Below are 26019 nucleotides of genomic sequence, written 5' to 3'. Positions count from 1 at the left end.
GAGAAAAGACTACAGGGCATGGAGAGAGAATTGAGTGTAAAATACGGGCATGGATTTCTTTTAAATACCCCCTTGCTAGCACACAGTAAGTAAACACTGAGTATTACTTCAAATTCCTCCATTCCCCCTGCAGGGGAGGGGCGGAGACCGGGGAGATTTTAGAGTTTAGGACACTGAGCTCACCCCGTTTTGAATACTCCAGAACACCTGCACCCTCCCCCATAACCCTCGCCTAAGCGGGCGACCTGTGCCCCCACCTCGACCTCAAGTCCATCTTTGTAGACAAAACTAGTTGACCCGGAGAACCTTTACCATCCCTTTCCAGCGAGCCTCCAGCCCCCAACTCCACGCAGGTTGAATGTGGTGACAGCCCCGCTGGCCCAGGGAGACTGAGGGATTTTAATGCGACGGTGCCCGGGAAACGGCAATGGCTGCCGAGGGGATAGTCCGCGAACGGACCGACCGGACCGACCGGACCGCGTGCGGTGGCTGCAGGTAGAGTAGTAAGCGAACGCAGGTTGGGTAGCCAGGGATCATTCGGCGTGGTTAGCTTATCGGACCATGGGTGGCGGGGACGCGCAGAAGCCTCTAGGATATCTCCCAACCTAGGACCCTAGAAACCCGAGTTCTGGCCAGCTTGGTATGCTCTGGTTTCTGAATCCAGTATCGAGGCAGGAAACTGGCCCAATGAGCCAGGCCCAGGCTCCTAAGCTCTTGGAACCTGTTTTTCCTTCTGTCGAATGGGGACATTAGCGCCTTCCTGGTTTAAGGATATTTTATGTAAAGCCCCTTACTCATGGTAGGCGCTTCAGAAATGATAGTTTTTGCAAATAGCTCAATGAAAATATTTGCTTGCTAAAATCGTGCCTGGTCCGGGAAGCAAATTTAGGCCACTTTGGGGGCAGGGAGTCCTATTTCGTGCAGCACCTGGTGAGCGCCACTTAGCCGCAAAGCGCCTACCGACCCTGATCTAGCCCGCGGCGGGGATACCGAGGTGAGGAATTGCGGCTGGAGTGGAGGAGGTTCTGGAATCCCCGAATTCTACAAAGGGGCCTCAGAACTCCACTCTTCCACCAGGTAATTGGGAGTGCGCGCTACCCGCCAAACTCAGGTTACAACTCCTGCGCAACCTCGGCTCTGCCTGATTTCAGTTTCCTTTTCTCTGCCAGGCTTGCTGCCCCACAACCCCACCACCCTGCAGCGGCCCAGGGATTTGCCCCGTGATCAGTGACGTAAACGAAACTAAGGTTCCCATTGGGAGACGGAGTTCGGCAGGGGCCAATCCGGAAGCTGGTCTGGGAGAAATCTCGGTGGAGGGCTCCCAAGAGCCGGCAGATTACCCAGTGGGGACGCGCTGTTACGCTGGGCGCTCGTGGAGGATCGCGACCCGGAACTGACCGCCTTGGAAGACAAGTGACTCCAGTCCGAGATTCGCGGCCCTGAGTTCGGGGGTGAGTAGGGGGCATCCAATGAGAAATGCAGCAAAGCAGCAGTCGCACAAGCGCCCCAGGGTCCGGGCGACCAAACGTGGCTGCTGAGCCGCGCGAGTAGAACGTGGCTGGGCCTTCGGGCGGGCTCGGGAGAAGGGCGAAGTTCGCTGCGTCCTCTCACCCGGCCTAATATCTTCTGCTTGCTGGGGTCCCATCTACCCTTTTCTCGTGTGCCTTCCTCGCTTCCCTGTGTCCAGGTCAGGCACTGATCCATTCTTGTTTCCAGAGTCAGAAATAAGCGGGCCCGTATGACTCCTTGCTTGGAGCCGAATAGACGACCGATCTAGATCCGTAACCAAAGTCCTATTTTCTTCCACTTCCTTTTTTTTTCTCTTGGTCAGAATAAACCGGTTTAGTCAGGTATACTTGGAGCTATGCATTCCCTCCATCCTTTAGCCCATTAGCACATTAGTATTTTTCCTGCTCATTTTCTTTCTGATTTTGGCCTTTGAAAAGAGTGTGTAAATGTGTCTTTATGGAGCAAACGGGAGGCATAGAATTCCAAATTCGCAGCACATTCCAGTTTTTGACACTACAACGATTTGTGTAGTGTTCATGCATGCAACACATATCAGTGTCAGGGACATGCCTGAGCCGCTTGTTTAACTGTTAGCTAAAGTCATAATCCCGGGAATGATTTCCTCTCAAGTTTAAGAAAATCAGCTTTTTGAAAAATAGACTTTATTTTTTAGAACAGTTTTAGATTTATAGAAAAATTGTGAGGAGAGTACAGAGTTCCCATGTACTCCAAACCTTTTCCCCTTTTATTAACATCTTACATTAATATGACACCTTTATTATAATTAATGAACCAATATTGGCACGTTATTATTGGCCAAAGTCCCTAATATTCAGATTTCCTTAGTTTTTACCCAAGTACTTTTTCTATGTCATGATCTCAACCAAGTTGCCACATGACATTTAGTTTCCATGTCTCTTTATGCTCCCCTTGCCTGTGGCAGTTTCTCAGACTTAACTCTTTTGATGACCTTGACAGTTTTGAGGAGTACTGGTCATGTATATTGTAGAATTCTACTGGAATTTGTCTGTTGTTTTACTCCTAAAATGTCTGTTTTACTCCTTATCGGTTATTGGGAGAAAGACCACAAAGATAGACTGCCATTTTTAGCACATCATATCAAGGGTGCATGCCATCTATGTGATTTATAATTTGATGTTGATCTTGATCACCTGGCTGAGATAGCATTTATCAGGTTTCTCTGTAAAGTTACCTAATCTCCCCCCTTCCATATTGTACTCTTTGTAAAATAGTCCAACTGTATGCAGCCCCCACCTAGAGAGTGAGGCGTGTTTTCCTTCTTTAAGGATGAGTATGACCATGTATTATATGGCATTCTTTTGCATGGGAGATTTGTTTCTCTCTTCTGTCTTATTTATTAACTTATTCAGTCATTTATTTATGTCAGTATAGACTCATGGATATTTATTTTATACTATGGGCCAAAATTCAGTACTATTTTGTTGCTCAGATTGTACAGCTTTGGCCATTGGGAGCCCTTTCAAGTTGGTTCTTATGCTCTTTCTTAGCATGTATTTTTATAGAGCCTTTTGCTTTTTAAAAGCAAAATACACTTTTACTTATGTGACTTTGCTTGAACTTTCAAACAGCTTGGTGAACTTGCCTAGACATTATTATTTTCCCTTTATTAAGAGGTAAGGAAACCAAGGCTCAGAAGTAGTGGTTGACTTCTTAGATGTCACTTTCCTGAAAAGGAATGACAGGCTTAACTCAGACTGGTCTGACTATCACAGAAGACACTGTGAACCACAGAAAAGAGCCCCTGGTCTGAATTGAGACTTCTTGGGGGTGACTTCAGACTTAGCCCCCTGGGATCAGAATAGAAAAGACACGGAGAATGGGAAGCAATTGTTTTTGGAAAACAGCCAAGTTAAACCTTGTCAGTTTGGTAGACATAGAAAAATAGCATGTCGACAACCCCCTGCCCCGCCCCCGCCCCGCCCTGCCGCCCATGCTTGTAGCCAAAAAAAACCCCAGCCAAACAAACAAGCCTTTGTGTGTGGAGAGGAGAGTGGGGAAGATCAGATGTGTTTGGCGGTCAAGAATGTCTAAAATGAGGGGAGCCCTTGGAGCCTTCTGCTGAAGCAAGATAGTAAAGTGGGAAGGGGGAGTTTGGTGAAGGGGGAGAATGAAGAAGCTAATGGGGCTCTGGAATCATGGATAACGTTTAGTTTCGCAAACATTTAGAGACCACCTACTTTGTGCCAGATGCTGGAGATATAAAGAGAAATAACCCTGCGTTCATGTTCTCGTTGGGTGGGGGAGGTGGTTATAAAGCAGTGTGAAGGTGCTGTAATGGAAATGCAGTGTAAGCAGAGAGCTGCAGGGCCTAACTGAGGGAGCGAGTCATTCCTCTTGGACATGGGATGGGCACAGGAAGGACCTCACAGATCAGGGGGCACATCTGATTTGGGCCTTCAAGGACAAACACTGAGAAAAGAGCATGTACAAGGGCCTTGAAGAAGGGGTTATCCTCACTGTTCACCATATCTAGCAGGAGGGGGAGGCAGGATTGAACTGGATGAGTAAGGGGAGGGGCCAGATTATAGGGGGCCTGTGTGCCCTGCTGTGCAATTTGGTTCCAGAAAATTTGAAGTAGAAAAGTAATAGGATATTTGTGTGTTTGAAACATGACTCTGGCAGCACTTTGTAGGAGATATGCTATATTTCACCAAATCTAAGATGCCATCGATTATTTATGTTCTGCATAGAAAAAAATATTTTGCCAGTCAAATTATGACATGCTATTGATCACATTGATTTCATCGATACTAAATGTGATAACACGGGTATCTGAAATTTGATGAAAAACTCCCTAGCTGGTCAGACTTAGATCTTTTCTTCCTCCAGGGAATGAATGTTTAGAGTATCTCCATCTCACTAACCCGTAGATGTTGAGTTCACTGACTCCATTTATGATCTTGAAAAAACTAAATTTGATAAACTGGCATTTTCCTGCCTGATAGCCAAATTGTTAAACATCAGCACAATAAAACCACATACCTGACCCAAAGATTCCGACTGTTTATTCTGTTTTGGTTGCTCTTAATAACAGCAGTGACTTTATGTTGCACGTTAAATATGCTGGTGTACCTGTCAAGCCTTTATTTCAGTTTGTCCTGTTGTAATAGAAAAACTCAGTCCAACATTTACTTATGTTTACCAGTTTATGAAAGCAGTGATCCCCACCCTTTTTGGCACCAGGGACCAGTGCTCCTATGAGAATCTAATGCCTGATGATCTGAGGTGAAGCTGAGGCGGTAATGCTAGCTACAGCTGGAGAGCAGCTGCAAATACAGATGAAGCATTGCTCGCTTGCCTGCCGCTCACCTCCTGCTGTGTAGCCCAGTTCCTAACAGTCCATGGACCGGTACTGGACTGGTACTGGTCTGCAGGCCAGGGTTGGGGACCCGTTTATTAAAGGATACAGATGAACAGCCAGATGGAGAGATACATAGGGCAAGGTCTGGGAGGGTCCCAAGCACAGAAACTTTGTCCCCGTGTAGTTGTGGTGTGTCACCCTCCCAATATAGATGTGTTCACCAACCTAGAAGCTTCCTGAACCTTGTACCATTGGGACTTTATGGAGGCTTCGTCACATAGGCATGATCAATTATAATTCTCATTTCTAGCCCCTCTCCCCTCTCTTGAATATAGGGACGGGGCTGAAAATTCCAAGCTTCTAATGATGGCTTGGCCTTTTCGGGTGACTAGTCCCCATCCAGGAGCCCACCTGGTGTCACTTCAGTAGAACAATAGATGCTCCTCGTCCTCTTATCACTCAGGAAATTACAAGGGTTTAAGAAGCTCTGCGTCAGGAACAGGGCGGAAACCAATATTTTTCTATTACCTCACACCTCTGGCCTGTATATTCCCTTCTATTCCCATTTCTTCTTGATAGTATTGTTACCCAGAAAGGTCAAGAAATCTAGCCCCGGGCTACATAGCAGAGTAGCCCAGGCTGGATGAAAATCCAGATTTTAGGCCTAACCCAGGATTCTCTACTTTAGGCTTTGGTTAGAATGACAGCTGGGATGGGGTGGAAGAAGATTCTGCCTGTGCTTCCTCAGAATTTCTAGGAGCTGTGGGGAGGGGCCCTGATGGCAGAGAGCAGGTTGGAGATCTGTCATGTCTTGGTAGGTGGTAGTCTTTGGGTGAAGGCCAGAGAAAGAACTGCCAATTAATGTCTACTTTTGTTACAAGGCCTTTGTCTAGACAATAGGCTCATTTTTCTGCCCAAGCTCTTTGTATATTTCAGCCTACTAACTTTCAATAACTTTCTCTGCTGTATGGGTCAGGATTCATTTTATTTGCAGGTGACAGACAAGCCAAGTTAGCTGGGCAAAAGAGGCATTTATTGGTTCATGTGACAGAAAAGTTCAAGGATAGGATAGCTTTAGGCACAGCTTGATACAGGGATTCACAAGATGAATCTAGTTTCTTTCATCTCTGGGTTGGCTTCATTCTCACACAGGCTAACCTTCTGGTTAGCAGAATTTCTCTAGCAGCTCCAAACCATATGACATCAGCTCTTGCAAGTTCTTGAGAAACCACAAGAATCTTTTTTCCCTGTATCTCAACTAGGTGTACTTGTGACTGGCTGTAATGAGTCATGTTCTTATCCCTGAAGTAAGCATTGTGGCCAGGGGCTTAAGACTAATTCTCTTACTTCACTCTTGAGCTGAGGGAGAACTCCTTCCTATGTGCATGATCCCCAGAAAGGAATTGGTTAGAGTTAGCTAAGTAAGAATGGAAGCGGGATAGATACCTCTTCCCAAAAGGTAAACATTTTCCGCACTTAATTAGTTGGATCGAAGAATACCTGCTGTAGGATTCCGTGGCCTGTTACTGGGCCTCTCGGGGTTTCTTTTCCTTTCTTTATTTTTTTAAAACTTTACACACACGCACACACACACACACACAAACAATGGGATTCTATTTCTTATCCATTAGATTGGCAAAAACTTAAAAGCTGACAATATCAAGTGTTGACATAACTGTGGAGCAATGTGAGTGCTTCTGGCCTGCTGGTGGGAAGGTACGTTGGTACAATTGGAACAGTTTGGCCAGAGCTAGTCAAGTTGAGGCTGCATCTGCTTGCCTGTGTATACTAGGACATGTGTGTAGAAATGAGCAGTGTTTGTAATTGTTCCAAACTAGAAACAACCTAGACGGCCATCAGAAGTAGAATTTTATAGTTATAAAGCAATGAAAATGAACAAAATCAGTTCACAGTCACATGAATGTACCTCATAAACATGATGTTGATAGCCCTTCTTTCCAAAATGCAATATGATTCCACATTCCTCTGAAGATCAAAACCAGGAAAAGTGAGCTCTTTGCATATGTAGCTGTAAAAGCAAAGAACAGGGAAGGAACAGTTATCACCATTATAATATATTCCACACAGCCACTTTCTTGGACACAACTTTTCCTTCTCTCCTGGTTGCTGTATGTTCCTAGAGCCAAACCTTGGATTCCATGACTGGTGGTGTGCAGCCCGCTGGCCTTGCTGCTGTGGGGAGTATGAAGAAATCACTTCTTTCTAGTAATTTACCATCTTGCCAGAGAGAAAGGACACATGGCTAAGATTGCCTGCACTGGTTCACAGACACTCAGGAAGCATTTTGTAGGCATCAGATGCTCTGTGCCTGGGCTTCATCCACTCCTCGGCCAGTTGTTATTTCCTCTGTGCCAGGCATTGTGCTAGATTCTGAAGTAAGGCAGACAGTCTCATTTGGTGGGAAAAGCTGATATTAAATAAGTCAGGACTTAACGATTGCAGAGAAGTACACTGTGCAGTGCGGGGTGCTTTGGGACTGTTTAAGGGAACGGAGCGTGTGGACTCACCTTGCCAAGAAATGAATGGCAAGGTGAGTCCACACTTTGCCAGAGGAGGTGGCTTTCAGCTGAGTCTTTAAACTGGAAAAGGAGGTTGCTAAGTGGGAAAGGAATTGTGCTCTGTGCAGAGGGAATAGCACTTTTGAAGGGCTCCGGCAGGAAAAAGCATGGCATGTTTTGAGGCTTGGAGAGGGGTTTGGTTTGTCTGTGGGGTTAAATGGCAGGAAATGAGCCTGCGGACAAGGCTTGGACCTAGATTATCTGGCCTCACAGCATGGGAAGGAATTTTGATTGTTTCCCTGGAGCACTGGAAAGCCATTGAGGGGTTTTAACCAGGGTAGTTATATGAGCGTACTTGCATTTTGACACATGGCAAGGTCTGTTTGAGGGACTAAAGCCACAGTGGCTGGAGCACACTAAGCAATGAGGAAAGGAGATAAAGTAAATTGGGAGAACCTTGAGGGTAGTATAATCTCCACAATTAGCTCTGGTTTCAGCTTCTAAAGAAAGGATCACTCAATTATGTCCCTAAATGTAAGCTTTGGGAGTACAGGGACCTTGCCATATTTGTTCCCTGCTATATCCTCAGTGCCTGGCAGGTAATAGACCCCCAGTACATACCTAGTAACTGCTGAATGAATTATTCCACCTTTCTACTTAAAACCCTTGGTGGCATTTTAAAACCTTGTCCCATCCACCTCCTTGTTGGCTGCTGCCTCCAGGCCCCTCTTTGAGCCCTGTGGGGAATTGCCACTGGTCAGAGAATGTTTCAGCTTGTTCCCAGTGGATTGCATGGCCCTTACTATGTTTCAGAGCACCATTGACATTCAGCCTTGTGGGGAAAAGTGGGGGAAAGTAACCCACATATGACCTCAGCAATGCACTGTCCACAGGACTGGCATCTCCTGAGACTGCCTGGTACTTATCCCACAGCCACAACCAGGGTTGTAAAGGCTGGGGATTCCTGACCCTTGTTATCAACAGGGGCGTGGCCACCTCTCTAGTATTCAGATCCAGATCACTTTCTTTTTGCCCTGAATTCTGTCCTTTCCAGCTTTGTTAGATGTGTCTCACAGAAGTTTACTTCTAGGAGAATTTGCTTATTTCCGATTAAGAAATAGAGCTTAATCTGGGCCCGAAGAGCCCTTAAGTAGGGTTCCTGGAGGAATGGAACCCTCAGTTAAGTGCTTGGGATTATAAGGAAGAAGGGGCTCTTGTCTGGGTCCCTGAATATGGACTAGAGCAGCCTAGAGGCTGGGACACAAATCCAGGCCCTCTACTCACTTCTCTGGGCCTTGGAGTCCATGTCTTGGAATCAGGGCCTTCTAGGGTCCCTTTCTATGGCATCTAGGAGCCCAAGGTAGCAGGAGACAGGGAGGAAGGTGTAGGATGGCAGAAGCCATGGAAAGCTGAGGGAAAGTTTAGCACCCGCTAAGATAGAAGTTGGCCACTGTTAAGCAAGGGGCCAGAATTTTGATGCTTTCCCTTTGGAATTGAGCCAGGGCAAGGGTAGGGTGGGGAGTGCAGGTGTCTGCCCACAAGGTGTGGGCATTCATAGCAGTGCTTCCTTCAGCCAGGTTTTGCAGCTCACAGTGATTCTAGCAGCCAAATATTGTACATGGCACCCACATCCTGAAATGTGCTGCTGGAAATTGCATAGTGTCACCTCAGCCATTCTGTTGACATATGCAGAGTAGGTATTTATGAGATCCAGCGAGTTGGATGGGAAGGGTGGATTGCAGGGAGAGGGGAACTCAGAAAGGTAGGGAGTGTCTCCAGTTCTGTCTGTTACTGTAGAATTGCAACCAACCTCTGGCTTATTGAAGGGACAGAAGACGTGCCCTGCCCTGGAGTCAGGGGTGTATGCCCTCTGGTACAGGTAATTAATGAAAAGACTTCCTCAGGTTTCAGAATTCTCATCTAAGGTTTTTTTCCAGCTCTTTCTTTCTGTGCTTTCTGTGAGAGCCAGGAATGCAGAGGAGAATAATAGTTCTGCCCCTTATTGTGGAAACTCACAGAGATAATCAAAATATGCCGAAGGCATAAGTGATTGAAAGGGCACATCACTGGGGAGTGTAGGAAGTTGGGGAAGACTTTTTGGAGAGGGTCGGTTTTGCATTAGATCTGAAAGGATTGGGTGTGGGGTGGTGAGCAGTTATTCTGGTCTGCCTGTGTCTCTTAAGACTAGGTGCTTTTGGTCGGTGTCGGCAGTTATGTGTGTCCCCTTACTTTTGTCAGCACTTTCCAGCTTACAAAGCCCTTCTATGTACATGACCTCATCTGAGCTTTCTAACAAAGGAGCTGGTATTAGACTCCATTTTATAGTTTGCCTGGGTAGAGAAGAGAATGTACTGGATTGGACTGAAGCATCGGGACCAGACATTTCTTCCTAGCCGTGTGCCCTTGGGCAAGGGATTACCCTTGCCGACTGGTACAGAGTCTCCTTAGAAGCATATCCTGAGCACTACAAACATAAGATATATAAATGGCAGATAAGATGGGTTCTAAATAAATGCCGTCACCAAGAAGTTGTTAGTCACTTGGCTATTGGGTTACAGAGCCCAAACTTGAACCTGGATTTTTCAACCCACAGATTTACACCTAGATCTTATATGTATTCAGCAATGCCACTGTGACCCATTTTTCAGTATATACTATAATATGTTCAAGATGGAGTCTGTATACCTGAGCGATGGAATCGAATGTAGAAATGGTAATATATTTTGTTTCCTTTGTCTGGTTGTGGCAAACTCTCAAACAAATGGTTCTGTACAATTAGTATTGCCTTCAGTTCCTCTGAATCTATAGAACAAATGAATAGATTCAGAGGAACTGAATATATATATATATATATATATATATTTATATATTTATATATAAATATATATATATATATATATATATATATATATTCAGAGAGAGAGTATGTGTTTTTGCAAGGCGTCCAGCACTATTATCTCTTAGTGATTTTTAACATCTTTGGTAGTTACAGATCCTTGTATAGAGACCCTTAAGAATGATAGAAAACTATAGCCCCTCTTTTCAGAAAATTTTTGACTTTTTTTATTGTTGTTGTTGAACCATTTAAAATTAGTAGTAGTCATGCAGCCCTAAATACTGTAGCATGCATTGCCTAAAAATACGGACATTCTCATTTAGAGTCTCAATAAAAGCCATTTTAAAAATTAGCAATAATTTCTTAATATCCAATACCCAGTCCTTTGTCAAATTTCTTTAATTGTCCAAAAACGATTTTTACAGGTTTTTTTTTTTTTTTTTTAAAGCAGGAGCCAGTCAAGGTACCTGATTTGGTTGTTATTTTATTTTATTTTTTTAGTCTTTCTAAATCGTGAACAATCCTTTTTTTATTTTTCATGACATTGACTTTTTAAAAGACCAGGCGAATTTTTTTGTGGATTGTTCTATATTTTGGCTTTATCTGATTATTTCCTCGTGATATGGTTTAGCTCATTCCTCTTGCCCTCATATTTTCTATAAACTTGAAGTTAGTTCTAAAAGGCTTGATTTGATTCATTTAGGTCAAACATTTGTGGAAGGACAGCTTCAAAGGTGATGTGTAATTCACATGGCGCCTCATCGGGAAGCATATGCCAGTTTGTCCCTTTATTAGCGATGCTGGATTTGGGCACTGGTTAAGGTGATCTCTCCCTTATCAGGGTACATTAGGAAGTAACTCATTGGGTAGTACTTTGGCGCCATGGGACTGTCCTGTCCCCCGGCACCTTTTACCTCACGGTTTAGTACGCATTAAAGATTCTTATGAGATTGCAAGATGGTGTTTTTCTAATCTATTATCTCTCCTACACTTATTCACCAGCATTCTTCTGTAATCCCTAGACAGTTTTATTTATCTCCTACATATGCGATCATTTTCATTCAGTTTCAGAGATTTAAAGCCCAGCAAGGATCCTGAGTTAAGAACTGCTGCTGTAAGTGATGAAGGCACCTGATTGTGTCAGGTTTTGTGTGGCTGGGGAGCTTTACTTGAGCTCTTCATAGTCCTTTTATTCTTTCAGGAAATTGCAACAGAATGAAATTCCCAGCCCCAAAGATAGCACATAGCACCCAAACAACAGCAAAGGAAACAACTTAGACTTTGAAACTTCTAAACTGCTTAACAAAGTGGCTTGGCAAAGGGCCTCAAAGCCCCCAGGAGTCCCCAGCACCAGACCCTTTTCTCTTTCCAACTCTATGCTGGGGCAGGCTTCTTCCTTCAATAGGCAAACCAGGGATCTAGACCAGGAAATTCCTAAGATTTTTACTAGCCTTAGTATCATTTCTAAAAACTTTACCCCCTTTGCCAGTGAAATTACTTAACCCCTTCATTGAAACTTTGTATGTACATGTTTTTCACATTCATTACATCTCTTAAAGTCACGCATATCCAAAATTCATTGGAGCTTCCAGTGGAATTTTTGTTGGCAGCATGACAATCTGTTACATTTGTACAGTCCTTTCACTTTATAAAGCACTTTTTATGTATTACTTCATTAGGTCCTCAAGAAGTAGACATTATAGTCGCGTTTTGTTTTTCTTTTGGGTCTTAGATCCTGGGGGTTATTTCTAGCTTATTCTTGTCACTACAGTGAAAACGCAGAGGCCACTGAACTCTGTTGTAATGGATTTTCAGCAGACATACTCAGTAATGGTATTGCTTTCCTGTGGTTCCAAGTGTTTCGTTGCAGCCTTGGAGTTACCTGTGTGCCCTGTCTGCTGGCTGTCTTCCCAGCTACTTCTCTGGTTGCTTTCCATGATCTACAGCAGAGCAAATTCCCCAGTTTGCCCCTCGAAGATCTCGTTTCTTTAATTCTGCAGCACGTGTGTTGCTATGGCTGGGTTCTTCCTCACTTCCGCCCTTGATTCCACATTACATTTTTGCTCTTGCACTCTTTGTGCATTGAACACTCCCTGGATTTGGGAACCAAGGGTTCTGGGTACTCTCCTAAATTTCTTTCTGTGTACTGTGCTTATGCACAGTACTTAAAACATAATGCTTTTGTTCAGCTCACTTAGAAAATCTTGAAGGTAAGTATCATTCTCCTCATTTTATGGATGGGCAAACTGAGGCTCAGAGTACTTGAATGAGTTCTGTTATGTCATACAGAGGCAGGGGCAGGAGGAAGTAGCTGTTGCATCAGGCATCTGAGGCTCCTAATCTCAGACAGGAAGTGGGTCAGAGTAGCACAGGGAAATGGGACTCAAGTCTACTCTGTGCTCAGCTTCTGTGCTTTCTCTGGGAACCAAGCCTTCATCAGCACATTGCAGTCACAGCTAGCTGAGGATTCTTCCACATCGATTTCCTTAGTGAGCTCAGCTAGGGCAGTCTACCCTTGTTAGTAGCAGAGCATCCAGACCAGCTCCATGAGAGAGTCACAGCTGATAATGAGTCCAGTATGGCTAGGTTGTGCTCTGTTGGCAGGCTGGGTCTAAGTGGAGTCTAGCTGCCCAGGGGACGTGAACAAACCAAAATCACAGCACAGCCCAGGGAAACATTTATGAAAGGAGACACTAGAATTTAGATTCTTGTTGCTTCTTGAGTCTTGGTAAAGAATCTCAGTGCTCTTAGTCCTTTAAACATGAAACCTGGAGGAGCAAACAAAAGGAGTCTCTTGATTGTCAGGGGTCCCCCTGAATAGTTGTTCAGCTTGTGCATGACACAACTGAGAGCATTGTGTCCATAGTAGACATTGCAGATTTGTATATTTCTTATGACAGTTTTTCGGCAGAGCGTTATCAAGTATCTTGTTCTATCATAATTGGTACATCAGAGCAGTTGCCCAGCTGATGGAAGGAAAGAGTCTGAGGCAGGAGTGCTTTCCTACCAGCATGGCATGGGCTAGTGCAGCTCTGCTCTCCACTCTACCAAACTACCTACTCTGGGCCTTAGTTTCCTCATCTGTAAAATGAGAGAGTTAGACTAGATGATCAGTAAGGTCCTTTTGCTCTGATATTATGTAAGCCTTGTAAGTGTCTATTGATTGCTTGAGCTGGCAGCCCTATGTGAGGCTGCCATCTCTGCCCCTCTGCTGTTTCTGCTCTTGACTCCATTTCTGGTCTCCAAGGAGGAGAAGCCCCTGCCAGTGAACAGAGAGCCCTCTGAGCTAAGGACTAAGGACACCATGGCCACATCAGCACCACTGCGGAGCCTGGAGGAGGAGGTGACCTGCTCCATCTGCCTGGATTACCTGCGTGACCCCGTGACCATTGATTGTGGCCATGTCTTCTGCCGCAGCTGTACCACTGATGTCCGCCCTGTCTCAGGGGGCCGCCCCGTCTGCCCCCTCTGCAAGAAGCCTTTTAAAAAGGAGAACATCCGCCCTGTGTGGCAGCTGGCCAGCTTGGTGGAGAATATCGAACGGCTGAAGGTGGATAAGAGCAGACAGCCAGGAGAAGTTGCCCGGGAGCAGCAGGATGCGAAGTTGTGTGAGCGGCACCAGGAGAAGCTGCACTACTACTGCGAGGATGATGGGAAGCTGCTGTGCGTGATGTGTAGGGAGTCCCGGGAGCACAGACCCCACACGGCTGTCCTGGTGGAGAAAGCGGCCCAGCCCCACAGGGTAAGCCCTCCTCACCTTCAGAGGGTGCTCCTCCACTCAGGATGCTGTGCTCTGCACCCATCTGGAGGCGAGGCCTGGCCAAGACCCTGCTGAAGGTTTCTTGATGGCCTAGGACTCAGCCTGAGTCCACCCTTCTGCCCTAGCGCAGAGCATCCACCTGTCCCCACTGCTTGTCTTTCTACAGGAAAAAATCTTGAACCACCTGAGTACCCTAAGGAGAGACAGAGACAAAATTCAGGGCTGTCAGGAGAAGGGAGAAGCTGATATCCTGGCTGCGCTGGTAAGTGAGGCTGTTAAGGGAAAGCCCTGAGGTGATTGGCTGTTTGGAGCAGGACCTCCTGGGTTTGTAGAGATGCAGCTGGGAGGTTGCAGGGCTCACCAGGAGAGTGAGCACTGGCAGTGGGAGACCTGGATCGTAGCCCAAGCCTGTCAGTCTGAGCTCTGTGGCTTTGGACTGGTTTCCTCATCTGACAAGTGTGTGGGTTGCCAATTGTCAGGTTCCTCCTCTGTGACTCACCTGAGCTTCAGGGCCACCTTTTGAAGCTACTGCTGTTCTGCCAGGGAGAGCCAGTGTGTAGGGAACTGAGGAAGGCCTGGCTGCATCCTTCCTTTCAGAGGAGGGGAGAAGGACATGATTCCTGAGTAGGGAGCCAGAGAATTTGGAAGGTAGGCACTGGCTCCAGGATAAGAACTGAGAGGGGTAGGTTAAGGAAGGCCTGACTGGCTCTGATAATGCCATGTTTGGTGGTTCTCATACCCATGGTTGCTGGCAGTTGGTAAACAGAGACAGCATATTATGCGCTTCATTAGAAATGGTATCAGGAGGGGAAAAACTGATAGGTGGGTTCCATTTCTGGCGGAAATGGACGTTGGAGGGATGTTAGGGCCAAGCCTGGCAGTGAGTGATTGGGCCCTGGAAAAGGGAAAGAGTGAAGCAGGAGATGCTCAAGTTCAAAGAGTGCCTCCAGGCCCTCAGTGTGCATGGACGCCGCCAGCCCAACATCAGCCAACAAGGGGACCAAGGATGCTGACTAGATCCTAGCCTGGACTCGGCAGTGAAATTTGTAGACAGGAAAGGTCATGGTCCGTGAGCACAGACATTCTACAGTTTCACCATGGGAACCGGTTACAGTCCTACATGGCTAGGATGGGGTACACACAGATACTTTATCCATAATAAGGGTTGCTGAAGAGAGGATTGGTCAGGCTTGGATGAGATAAATCAAGGAAAGCTTCCTAGAACAGGTGACATACAGAGATTGGTGTCCAGGAGGAAAAACTGTGTTGGCTCAGAGTTCCTCAAAGGGCCCAGGTTTATACTGGTTTACCTAGAACAGATAATGGGCTGACCAGTAAGGCAGAATTAGGGTTCCTGTCCCATGGCGGCTGAGAGAACTGTGCTAATTACTTACTGTGTCTTCTTCGAGGAAAGGAGGTTGGCACAGGAATGCTCTAAACACTGTAGAATTTATGAATGAGAGTAGCTAGGGGAGAAGAGCTGGCCTTGTGTGCCTCTAACACCAGATCCTGGAGGTGGAGGCATCACCCCCTTCTCTCCTTCCCCACCCTGCAGAAGAAGCTCCAGGACCAGAGGCAGTGCATCGTGGCTGCGTTTGAGCAGGGCCACCAGTTCCTGAGGGAGCGGGAGCAGCACCTGCTGGACCAGCTGACAAAGCTGGAGCAGGAGCTCACAGAGGGCAGGGAGAAGCACAAGACCAGGGGCGTCGGGGAGCTTGCCCGCCTGGCGCTGGTCATCTCCGAACTGGAAGGCAAGGCCCAGCGGCCGGCTGCAGAGCTCATGCAGGTGAGAGACCTTCCCCAGGGCAGGGAGCCTAGAGACCAGGACAGTAGGTCCTGACCCTGCCACTCACTTGCATGACCTTGGGAGAGTCACTTCCTCTTGGGTTCTCAGTTTTGTCTTCTGAAACATGGGGGTGATGATCCTGTTCCGCCCCCCTTACTCCAGTGATTGCATGAGTATACAATGAGATGACTGGCATGGTGTCACTTCAAAAAGTAAATTTTCTACAAAAAAAAGTTTAAAATATTAAAAAGTGCTGTAGAAATGGAAGGTTAGTAGTATTTTCATTACTATTTTCTGTCTTTATCACTACCGTCATGAGCCTGTCTGCTAACAAGTCACTGGCAGACACTTATCCAGTGGAAGCTTTTTATGGTTCTGAAAATGACAAGGCTGTAGTGGTTGGGGGTGGCTAAGGGAGGGCTGAACAGCAGCTTCTCTCAGAGACCCAGAGAGTCAATAGGAGATAGGCACCTGGGGAAGGGGGACAGAGTGGGTGAGGTTTTCTCTGGGACTGTGGAATTACCCTCAGGGAAAAAGATGGAAAACAGGTTAATTGCTTCTGGAATGCTTTCTGGTAGAGACAACTTTGATGCTGAGAAAGACAAAGTTTTAGACTGGAGAAACAGGTTCTCTGAAGAGTCATACCATGCTGAACAGGGCCCAGCAGCCTTTTGAGGGAGCACGCTTCACTTTTCTGCCCTTGTGGGCCAGGAGAAGGCCTATGTGATGATCTCCTCCACTTGCATGGGTTGGGGTGGCTGGGCCTGTCAGTCAGCTGCTGAAAATGCTATCCTAGCCCAGTAGTAGGGCAAACTGATAGCTGGAGAGAGATGGCAAGGCAAGTTCTCAAGGTATCTGTGTTAGCACAGGCCTCGTAAAGAGGTAGCCTCGGTTACCTCTCCATCATTGTGGATTCAGACTCACTACTCAGGACTCCCAAAGATTTTAGAATCACTGACGAAGTCACTGAGGGCCAGAGAGTGGAAGGCAGGTCAAGAATTGAGTCAAAGTTCCAGCCCAGGTGTCCTCACTCCCAGGCCTCTGTTTTCTTATTCTTTTTTCTCATTTTATCCAGTATGTCTCTGGCTCTGTCCTTTCTTCCAGATGTCATTCTGTTCCTTCTGGATTTCTTGCAGACTCTGACTGGGTCACTTGCTTCCTTTCCCCTCCCCCCTCTTCTTCTTCTTTCCCTTCAAGGACAAGCATCTTTCTTTTTGCCATGGCCTCCACTAGGTGGATATGCGCTTATGCGTAGAACAGAGAGGGACATGACGGGGCCTGAAATGCATTTATGTCCTCCCTGAGGAGAACCTCTCACCAGTCTACCCAACGGAGCTGCGTGGGCCAGCAGTGGCCCAGCCTCCAAGACTGCTCAGATTGAAGACGTCCCTGGGGTGGGATGGGAGGAGGGAAGGGAGAGAGAGTTGACTGTCTGCTTAAAACCAGTACATGAAATATTGGTACTGGTGGGTTTTTTGTTTGTTTGAGTTTGATTTTGCTGCAAGGAAACTGGACAGCTAAGTCCCTAATTGTCATTAATATTTTCCCAGAGATTACTGTCAATGGACACAAAGAATGAGATCTTGTTAAGGTAGGGGCTCTGATCCAAAAGTCTTGTAGAGAAATACAGGTAAAAGGGAGATGCAGCATGACAAAAGACATAAAACAGACTATTTGACAAGGGATACAAAAGGAAAGAAAGTTCTCTGGACTGGGAATCTCATGAAGATGTTAAAGGAGACAGATAGAAGCTAAAGAGATACTGACATCCTCCCTGATTTAGCCCTGGATGGACCATGCAGGGTCGGGTGGCAGGCCACACCTCTGTCTCACCCAGTGTTGGTTGCCATCCTAACCTGTGAAGACCCCCTTCATGAGTGCTCTTCATTAGTACCCAGGCAGGTCCTGTGCTGAGAGTGCCACGATTTGTTGCCCTAGCCTCTCTGCTCTGATCGTTTGTTTCATGATAGGCGCAGGAGTCTCTGGGTGGGCTACTTCTTCTGGAGGCTTGTGTGTGGCTTCAGGTTACTTTGGGACTTCCTGGGCTCCCCTTCTTTGTCCTTTGAGAGAAGTGTTCCTGCACTGGTCTCTGGGTCCCACCCTCTCTGAGATGCTCACAATTTTTATCCCTTAGACGGCTCTCATTCTCTCTCTCCACCATTTTAGCAACTCCCATGTCACAGAATATGCTCTCTTGGCTCCCTAACTCCCACCCCACCCACTGTCCATTTATTTGCCCTTTTATGGCACAAATCTCAGTGGACTCATTGGCATGCACTGCCTCAAGATTTGTCATGCAGTCCTCAAGCTGGCTTGGATTTACTTATTTTGGGGGACAGATTAGAAGGATTTACCAAAAACTCAACTGTGTCTGAGCAGTTGCTTCAGAGTAGGGGCAGGGTGTAGCTCTGACTTCTTAAATATCCTTCTTAGAGTAGAGCCTGGCATTCTTCCTGAGACTTTCTGACACGGTCATCAGCAGCCACAATTTGGGGATTCTATTTGTTTCTCAAATCTCACTCTCAAAGAAGCCAGCCCCCACCCAGTCCTTCTTAATTCTGTTCTTTTTTTTTCCTGTAATACTCATCACATAATAACATGATATAATGTATTGTTTTATGTCGATCGTTTGCTGTCTACTTCTCTCTGCTAGAAGGTCAGCTCTAACAAGGGTAGGGATTTATATCTCTCTCTTTTTTTTCATCCCAGGCTTCTAGAGCAGTGTCTGGCATGTAGGAAGCACTTAACTGATACTTGTATATGAGTGAAAGGAAGGCAAAAATTAATATAAAGTATTATGGAGGCTTTAGGCTCACAAAAGGGAAATAACCAGCATCTCACAAGAACCCCCTTCACATTCCTCTCTGTCCCTGTCATACAGATAGCATCACCATTCTTCCTCCAACTCAAGCCATGGCCTGTCCTGATTATCTGTCACCACTTCTCCTAGTCAGGTCTGTCTCAAACATACCTGTTCTCTGTCTCTGCTGCGACTGCTGCTTCAGGCCGTTTATCTCTTATCTGGTCTACAGCAATAGCCTCCAGGCTGGCCCCCTGCATGTTCACATTGCCTCCTTTAATCCATGCTCTAAAGCAGGGATCCCCAACCCCTTGGCCGCAGACAGCTACTGGTCCATGGCCTGTTAGGCACAACAGGAGGTGAGTGGCGGGAAAGCGAGCGAAGCTTCATCTGTATTTGCACCTTCTCCCCAGCACTAGCATCACTGCCTCAGCTTCACCTCAGATCAGGCATTAGATTCTTTTAGGAGCACTGGTCCCTGGTTCCAAAAAGGTTGGGGACTGCTGCTCTAAATGATAGCCAAGTGATTGATCATTTAGGATTTTGGTCAGCTATTATATCAAACTCAAGTACGGTGATTCAAATAAAACAGATTATTTCTTTCTCAGTAACAGTTCAGAGTTGGCGGGTCTAAAGCTGTCAGGGTGGTTGTTCGTGAGGTCATTCAGAGAGCCAGGTTATTCCACTGGTGGTTCCATCTAGTTGTTCCACTAACTTCAAGGGATGTTGTCTTCAGTTGTGTAGTTGAAGTTGGGCTCACCACCACCGTATCCAAATTTTAGACAAGGAAAAAGAGGAATTAGAAAGCAATTTCCTTTTTTTAAAGGACCTGACCCCAAAACTGTAGTCATTAATTCCTTTTACATCCCACTGGTTGGCGCTTTGTCTCATGACCAGACCTGGTTACAAGATAATCTGGGAAATGTGGCAAAAAGCCCAGCTGTTACTCCAGGGGTTCTATTATTAAAAGGAAGAAGGAGAGAATGGATCCTGGAATATACTTAGTAGTCACAGCCACTGAAAGCAGATCACATATACTACTTCCCTACTTGAAACCCTTTGGTGGTTTACTACTGTACATGGAACGAAATTTGAACTCCTTACTATGCCTGTTTAGCCCTGCATGATGTGACCTCTGCCTTTCTTTGCCAAGCTCTTCCACCTTGCCGCCTTCCCATTCTTCACCTGACTAGCACGTTCTCCTTCAAATCACAGCACAAGTGTCATAACCTCAGAGACGTTGGCCTGTCACCTCCTCCCTATCTCCCAACCGCCATTTGCTCTGTCATTGATTACTTTGTTTTCTTATTTTTGTTTATCCAGTGCTGCCACTAGAATGTCAGCTCCATGAGGAAGGGACCGTGTTTGTTTTGTTCATGATGCATCCCCGGTCTCTAATACAGTGTTGGTAAATATGGATGAAGTCTTCTTTGATTTAAATTGATACTTGTGCTTTCTTCCCTCTCAGGACACCAGAGACTTCTTAAACAGGTAAAAGAGATCCTTTCCTCAGATACCTTATTCCTCTGTGCTTGTGTCCCCTCCCCTTTTCCTTGACCATGACCCATTTGAATTAATGGAGAGTAATATGGTGCCAGAGGTGCCCACATCCCATGGTTCCTCTTGATGACCTTCTGTCCTGGGAAGCAAAAACACATCCTTGAACTGGAGACTTACTGTACACTGGAGCAAGTTCTCTGTAGAATCCCAGCACCTTAGCTTACTCTCCTTGTATGAGATGAGACAGGTGGCGAGAGTAGAAAAGTGTCTTAGCTGACTAAAGTGTTCTGGATGTTGAGTCTGCCAATGGTTCCAAGTCCCGGCTCAGCCTGGAGCAGTTTGCTTAGTGTCTTTGGCCCCTATCGGCAGGGAGTAATTGTACCTTACTATCCCCTTTCATAATTGTAATAAGGATTGAGAGAAATGTAAGAAGAGCTAAGGTTATGTCTGTCATCTTCTCAGATATCCACGGAAGAAGTTCTGGATTGGGAAACCCATTGCTCGAGTGGTTAAAAAAAGGACAGGGGAATTCTCAGATAAACTTCTGTCTCTGCAGCGAGGCCTGAGAGAATTCCAAGGTAAGGGTTAGGGAGAGCCTTGGGGTGGGAGTCAGGAGGTAGGGTGGCACTTTGAGGGATGGTACCAGGCTCCTTGCTGTTAGATTCTCCTCCCGCAGTCCTCTGAGGGTACCCTAATTGTTTTCTTGGGATCTCAGGGATGGAACCCCGTCATGAAATTGATACTTTCTGAGTAAGAAATGAGCCTGTAAATTTGCTGAGCTTGACGGTCATTGCTGTCCTTTTTTCTCCAGGGAAGCTGCTGAGAGATTTGGAATATAAGACGGGTGAGTATCCAAAAGGTTGTTCCCAGATTTAGCTCAAATAAGGAATATTTTCCCCATGGAGATTGTAACCGCCCGCTAGTGTTTCTGGGGAGTTCCTTCTCACGCCACAGGGAGAATTTCCCAGATGCAAATCTCAAGCCCCCACCTTGCACTTTCTGATCAGTTTACTACTCTTCATTCTGCAGTAGAGGTCTCCACATGATATTCTGGGCCTTCTGTGTCCCGTGTTTAGTTATACTGTCCTCATAGGTCCTGCCACCAATCCCTTTCCTATGACTGAGTTTCTCCTTCTTTGCCTGGTCACATGTCTCCTGTATTCAGAGCCAGCTGTGATGGCATCCTGAGGCCAGAGGCCATATCTGCTTCAGGCTGAACATCTGTGCTTCCCACCCCCCTCTGGCTGTAAGATTGTGCACTGCATACCCCTGAAGGACCCCAGAAATATGGACTAAGATGTGAATAGCACCCCTTGGATTGTATAGTGTCACAGCCCTGTCATGGACACCATGGAGACTAGTGGCCCCTCCTGGCCCACTGGTGACACTGTTACTTCTTTTGTTCCCACAGTGAGTGTCACCCTGGACCCACAGTCGGCCAGCGGATACCTGCAGCTGTCAGAGGACTGGAAATGTGTGACCTACAGTGGCCTGTACCATAGTGTTTACCTGCACCCCCAGCAGTTTGACTGTGAGCCAGGGGTGCTGGGCAATAAGGGCTTCACCTGGGGCAAGGTCTACTGGGAAGTGGAGGTGGAAAGGGAGGGCTGGTTTGAGGATGAAGAGGAGGGGGATGAGGAGGAAGAGGGGAAGGAGGAGGAGGAGGAGGAGGAGGCTGGCTATGGGGGGTTTGTGTCCTGGGAGACGGATGAGGATGAGGAGTCACTGGGGGACGAAGAGGAAGAGGAGGAAGAGGAGGAGGAGGAAGAAGTTCTGGAAAGCTGCATGGTGGGGGTGGCCAGAGACTCTGTGAAGAGGAAGGGCGACCTCTCCCTGCGGCCGGAGGATGGGGTATGGGCGTTGCGCCTCTCCTCCTCGGGCATCTGGGCCAACACCAACCCCGAGGCTGAGCTCTTTCCAGCGCTGCGGCCCCGGAGAGTAGGCATCGCCCTGGATTATGAGGGGGGCACCGTGACTTTCACCAATGCAGAGTCACAAGAACTTATCTACACCTTCACCACCACCTTCACCCGGCGCCTGGTTCCCTTCCTATGGCTCAAGTGGCCGGGAACACGGCTCCTGCTGAGACCCTGAGCCCCGCCTGAATCCTGCCCGCCCCTGGCCCCACGTCCCCTGATGCTTCACTTCTCTGGAAATCCAGGACTGTTGTGGGGAAGGAGGCACCTGGCCAGAGCAGCTGCAGCCGGGGAGAGGAGGGACACCATATCCACTGCTGCTCCCCCACAATGGCTGCGGCCCCCTCGAGACCTCACTTAGTGCTATCGCTCTCTTCATACTGCCATGGTTGGGCTCTTCTCCCACCTCCAGGAGGTTCCTGTGCAAACTTCTGACCCTGGCGTCCATGAGGGCTCCTCCTTCCCTTCTGCCCACTGCCTTTGACCCAGCCCTGCACTCTCTTTGCTGAATAAGAGGCAAGGCAGCATTTATTTGCCCAGTGTGGCATGCCAGATCAGTTGACTTAATGCCCTGGGCCATTTTGCCTTCCTCAAATCCCATAGCTTTCACTTTGCCCAAATCTACTCTGCTGTCTACCTTCCCTGGCACTTTAAGCAGATCTGCTGCTACCCCAGCTCAGAGTTAAACATACATGAAAATGCTGAAAGAACTGAATGAAAATCCACTGAAGCTTCCCTGCCCATTTAAGTAAGGCACCTAAAGTTCCAGTGGAAATCATCTTGTGAGGTCCAGAGCAGAGTCTATGCTTTTCTGAGATCAGGGCTGTGCATGAGGTTTCCACAACTAAGGAGATAGGACTCCCTGAAGCCATCCGTGGTCTTAGGGAAATGATCTAGATACCTGTGGCTTTGGGGGAACAGTTGTGATCAGTAATCAATAAATTATCTCTGTGGCTTGGTCCTCGCGAGGAGAGTTTTTTACTTTCAGAATATACTGCTCTTATCAGTTCATCTAAAAACACCAGGGCAAATATCCAGTCCAGTAAAACCTCTCCTGCCTTGAAAGCTCTGATCAGTTTCTCCAGCAGGGTAACACTAGCCCTAGCTTCTGACACTAGCCCTATCAACATGCAGGTTTTATTTTCCTGGGAGAGGGACTGGGGAGGGCCAGACAGCTGTGGGGAGAGGAAAGGAAGGCAGCAGGAATCCACAACAAGCCCACCAGGTCTTCATGTCAGGAGAGGAATTAAAGAGTATCCTCTGCCAACAGGCCCAACCCAAGTCCCAGCTTCTGTTTTCAGCACCACCCCGCCTCGAGTGCTCATGGGTTGACAGGAGCTCTGGCCAGATTACCTCACAGCCTTCTTCCTTACCCATTCCAAGCACTCTGCCAGTCTCTCCTGATGTCTCCTGACCAGTCTCGAATAGTTGCTCCCTCACCTGTGCACAGCTACAGGGATCTCCCTTCACTATCACATTAGGAATCTTGGATTGGTTTTATTTCTTTATCCTATGTTTTCTTTTTTCTTAATTTACTTCATTTGGGTGAAACATCATCCAGTAGCTTCCTAAGAAATGGTACGTACAAGATGAATTTTTTAAATCTTATTAAATGTCTGGAAATTTTTGAAATCTTAAATATTTCCTACCTTCATGCTTACTTGATAGTTCACTGAGTATAGGATTCATGGTTGGAAATAATTTTCCTTCAGAAATCCAAAGGCATTGTTCCACTGTCTTCTAGCTCCCATTGTTGCTGTTGAGAATTCTTGTGCCACCTGATGCCCAATTCTTTGTATGTGGCCTGTGTTTTCTTTCTGGAAGCTTACAGGGTCTTATCTGTGTCCTTATTCTTAAATTTCTTGATAATGCCTTTGTATAAGGTTTTTGTCCATTGGGCCCTGTCATTCTAGAAATTCATAATCTCTCAGTTCTTGGAAACTATTGAATTCTTTTCTCTGTTCTCTCAAACCTGTTATCTCCAGACTTTGTATAACTCCTGAATTCATTTATTGAGTATCTCTGATGTGCCAGATGTTTAGGTTGAAGTCATGATAAGGTAAAGTTCTTGCACTCATGGCATTTATGTCCCAGTGAAGAGTAACAGGCAATGAATTAAAATAAAAAATAAAATAGTAATTGCATATACAAAGAACTAAAATAGAACTGCGATAGATAATGACCAGTGTTTATAATGGTTGGTCAGAAAGGGTTTCTCTGAGAAGATAGCATTAAAGCTGAACTCTGAAGGATGAAAAGGAAGGTGTGAGATCACATTAGCCAGAGTGAATGGCAAAGTCATAAGGCAGGGAGAAGCTGTGTACAGAAAGGCAGTGTGTCTATAGTGCAGTTATGGAAGTGGAGGGAGAGTGGTAGATAAGCAGAGAAGAATCATGTTGGCCTGTGGACCATGCCAAAGAGTTTGGATTTTTTTCTAAGTACACTGGGAAGCTACTGAAACATTATAAGCAAAGGAGTAATGATTCAATTCAATAAGCAAATGTTGAACACCTATTTTTTGCCGGGCACTGTTCATGGCACTTTGAGATGAATCAGTTTTTTTTTTTTTTTAGTCCCTTCCTTAAGGACCTTACATTCTAGAAGGAAAAGGCAAACAAGCACAGAAAATACAAAATATACAGTGTATTAGAAAATAAGCACAGTGGACAAAGAGAAGTGTTACTTTTTTTAAAAAAAGATCTCTTTGTTTAGAGAAATGTTTGCAGGGGATAAAAAGAAGTAGGGGTTTATAGAGAAGGCTTTTGTCATAAATCACATGAGAGATGACTGTGGTTTGGAGTAGAGTGATAGGAAGGATGGAGAGAGGAACACATTTGGAATGGGTAGAGTCACTAGGACTTGCTGATTAAACTGAATGGATTAGGGATGGTTGGAAGAAGAGAAATTACTGATAACTCCTGGATTTTCAGTTCAATTAAGGAGATGATGAAAATGAAGGATGATTGCAGAGTATGTTTGAAAGCAGAGGATGTAGAAGTCAAGACTTGTGCTTGTATTAAGAATAAAATGTATGCCTATGGGACATCTAAATGGAGAAGTCAGGCAGATAATGGGTATAAAAATGTTAGAATGGAGTGGAGAGATATTTTGGAGCCGGTGCTTGGCTCATGGAGATGGTGGGCTAGTGCCAACTGAGCTCATGGACTGGGAAGAAGGTTTGAGGAGAATCACCCCGGAGGGGTCAGGAGCACTTTTGAAGAAAAGCACATTGAATGATGAAATGATGACAGAAATTGTGATCGATGTGTTTCCTTCATCTCAGTATGTATACTCCTTGTTTCTCCTTAATGACCTAGGACCTCCAGTGCTGGGTTGAGTAGAATGATAGCATCTCTGTTTCGTTCCGAATATTAAAGTGCTGCTTCTGTTTTTTAGTTAGAATTGTAAAATAAGTTAAATTCGATGTTTGATGTATGATTTTGTAGTATATGCTTTATAAGGTAAGAAAACTTAATCCCTAGTTTATTAAGCATTTTTATCAGGAATGGGTATTGAATTATATCAAATGCTTTTCTACTTATGTTGAAGTGATTGTGTTTTTTTTCCCCTCCTTTATTAATGAATGACATTGATGAATTTTTTTATGTTAAACCAAATTTACATTCCAGGAGTAAAGTCAATCACTTAATTTTTTTTCTTAATTCTGTTTATTTTTATATCTATATTCATAAAGATTTCTCTACATCTAGTTTTAGTGTTAAGTTTACATTAGGCTTATAAAGTGATTTGGGAGTATTCCCTCTGTTTTCTGTAATAACTTATTGTGGGGGTTACTTTTTATTTGGAGGTTTGATGAAACTTGACTATAAAATAAAAAATAAATACCAAATGGACCTAGTATTTATTTTTATCGGTGGGGGGAAGGAGGGCTTTAAATTGTAATTTCTAATTTGATTTAATAAATGGTTATAGATCTAGTTAGTTTTTCCCTGTCACCATGAATCAATTTTGGTAAGTTATATTTTATGTAAAATTGTCCATCATGACTCTGTTTTTAAAGTTATTGACATAAAGTTCTTCACAATTCTT

At 45.7% G+C, this 26019-nt stretch overlaps 1 protein-coding gene across 1 annotated transcript; it reads left to right on the top strand.

Moving 5' to 3' along the window:
* Positions 1–344: 344 nt before the first annotated feature.
* Positions 345–26019, top strand: TRIM26 (tripartite motif containing 26). Its single transcript, XM_039851107.1, has 9 exons — positions 345–495; positions 1170–1451; positions 13455–13949; positions 14134–14229; positions 15523–15753; positions 20022–20044; positions 20516–20631; positions 20865–20897; positions 21465–26019. The coding sequence occupies exons 3-9, from the start codon at positions 13512–13514 to the stop codon at positions 22145–22147; spliced, it is 1620 nt and encodes a 539-aa protein (XP_039707041.1). The 5' UTR covers positions 345–495; positions 1170–1451; positions 13455–13511; the 3' UTR covers positions 22148–26019.

Source organism: Pteropus medius, unplaced genomic scaffold (assembly GCF_902729225.1).
Source record: "Pteropus medius unplaced genomic scaffold, Ma_sr-lr_union100, whole genome shotgun sequence".
NCBI lineage: Eukaryota > Metazoa > Chordata > Mammalia > Chiroptera > Pteropodidae > Pteropus > Pteropus medius.
Note: the sequence above shows the minus strand (reverse complement) of the source record. Positions and strands in the feature narration are given on the sequence as shown.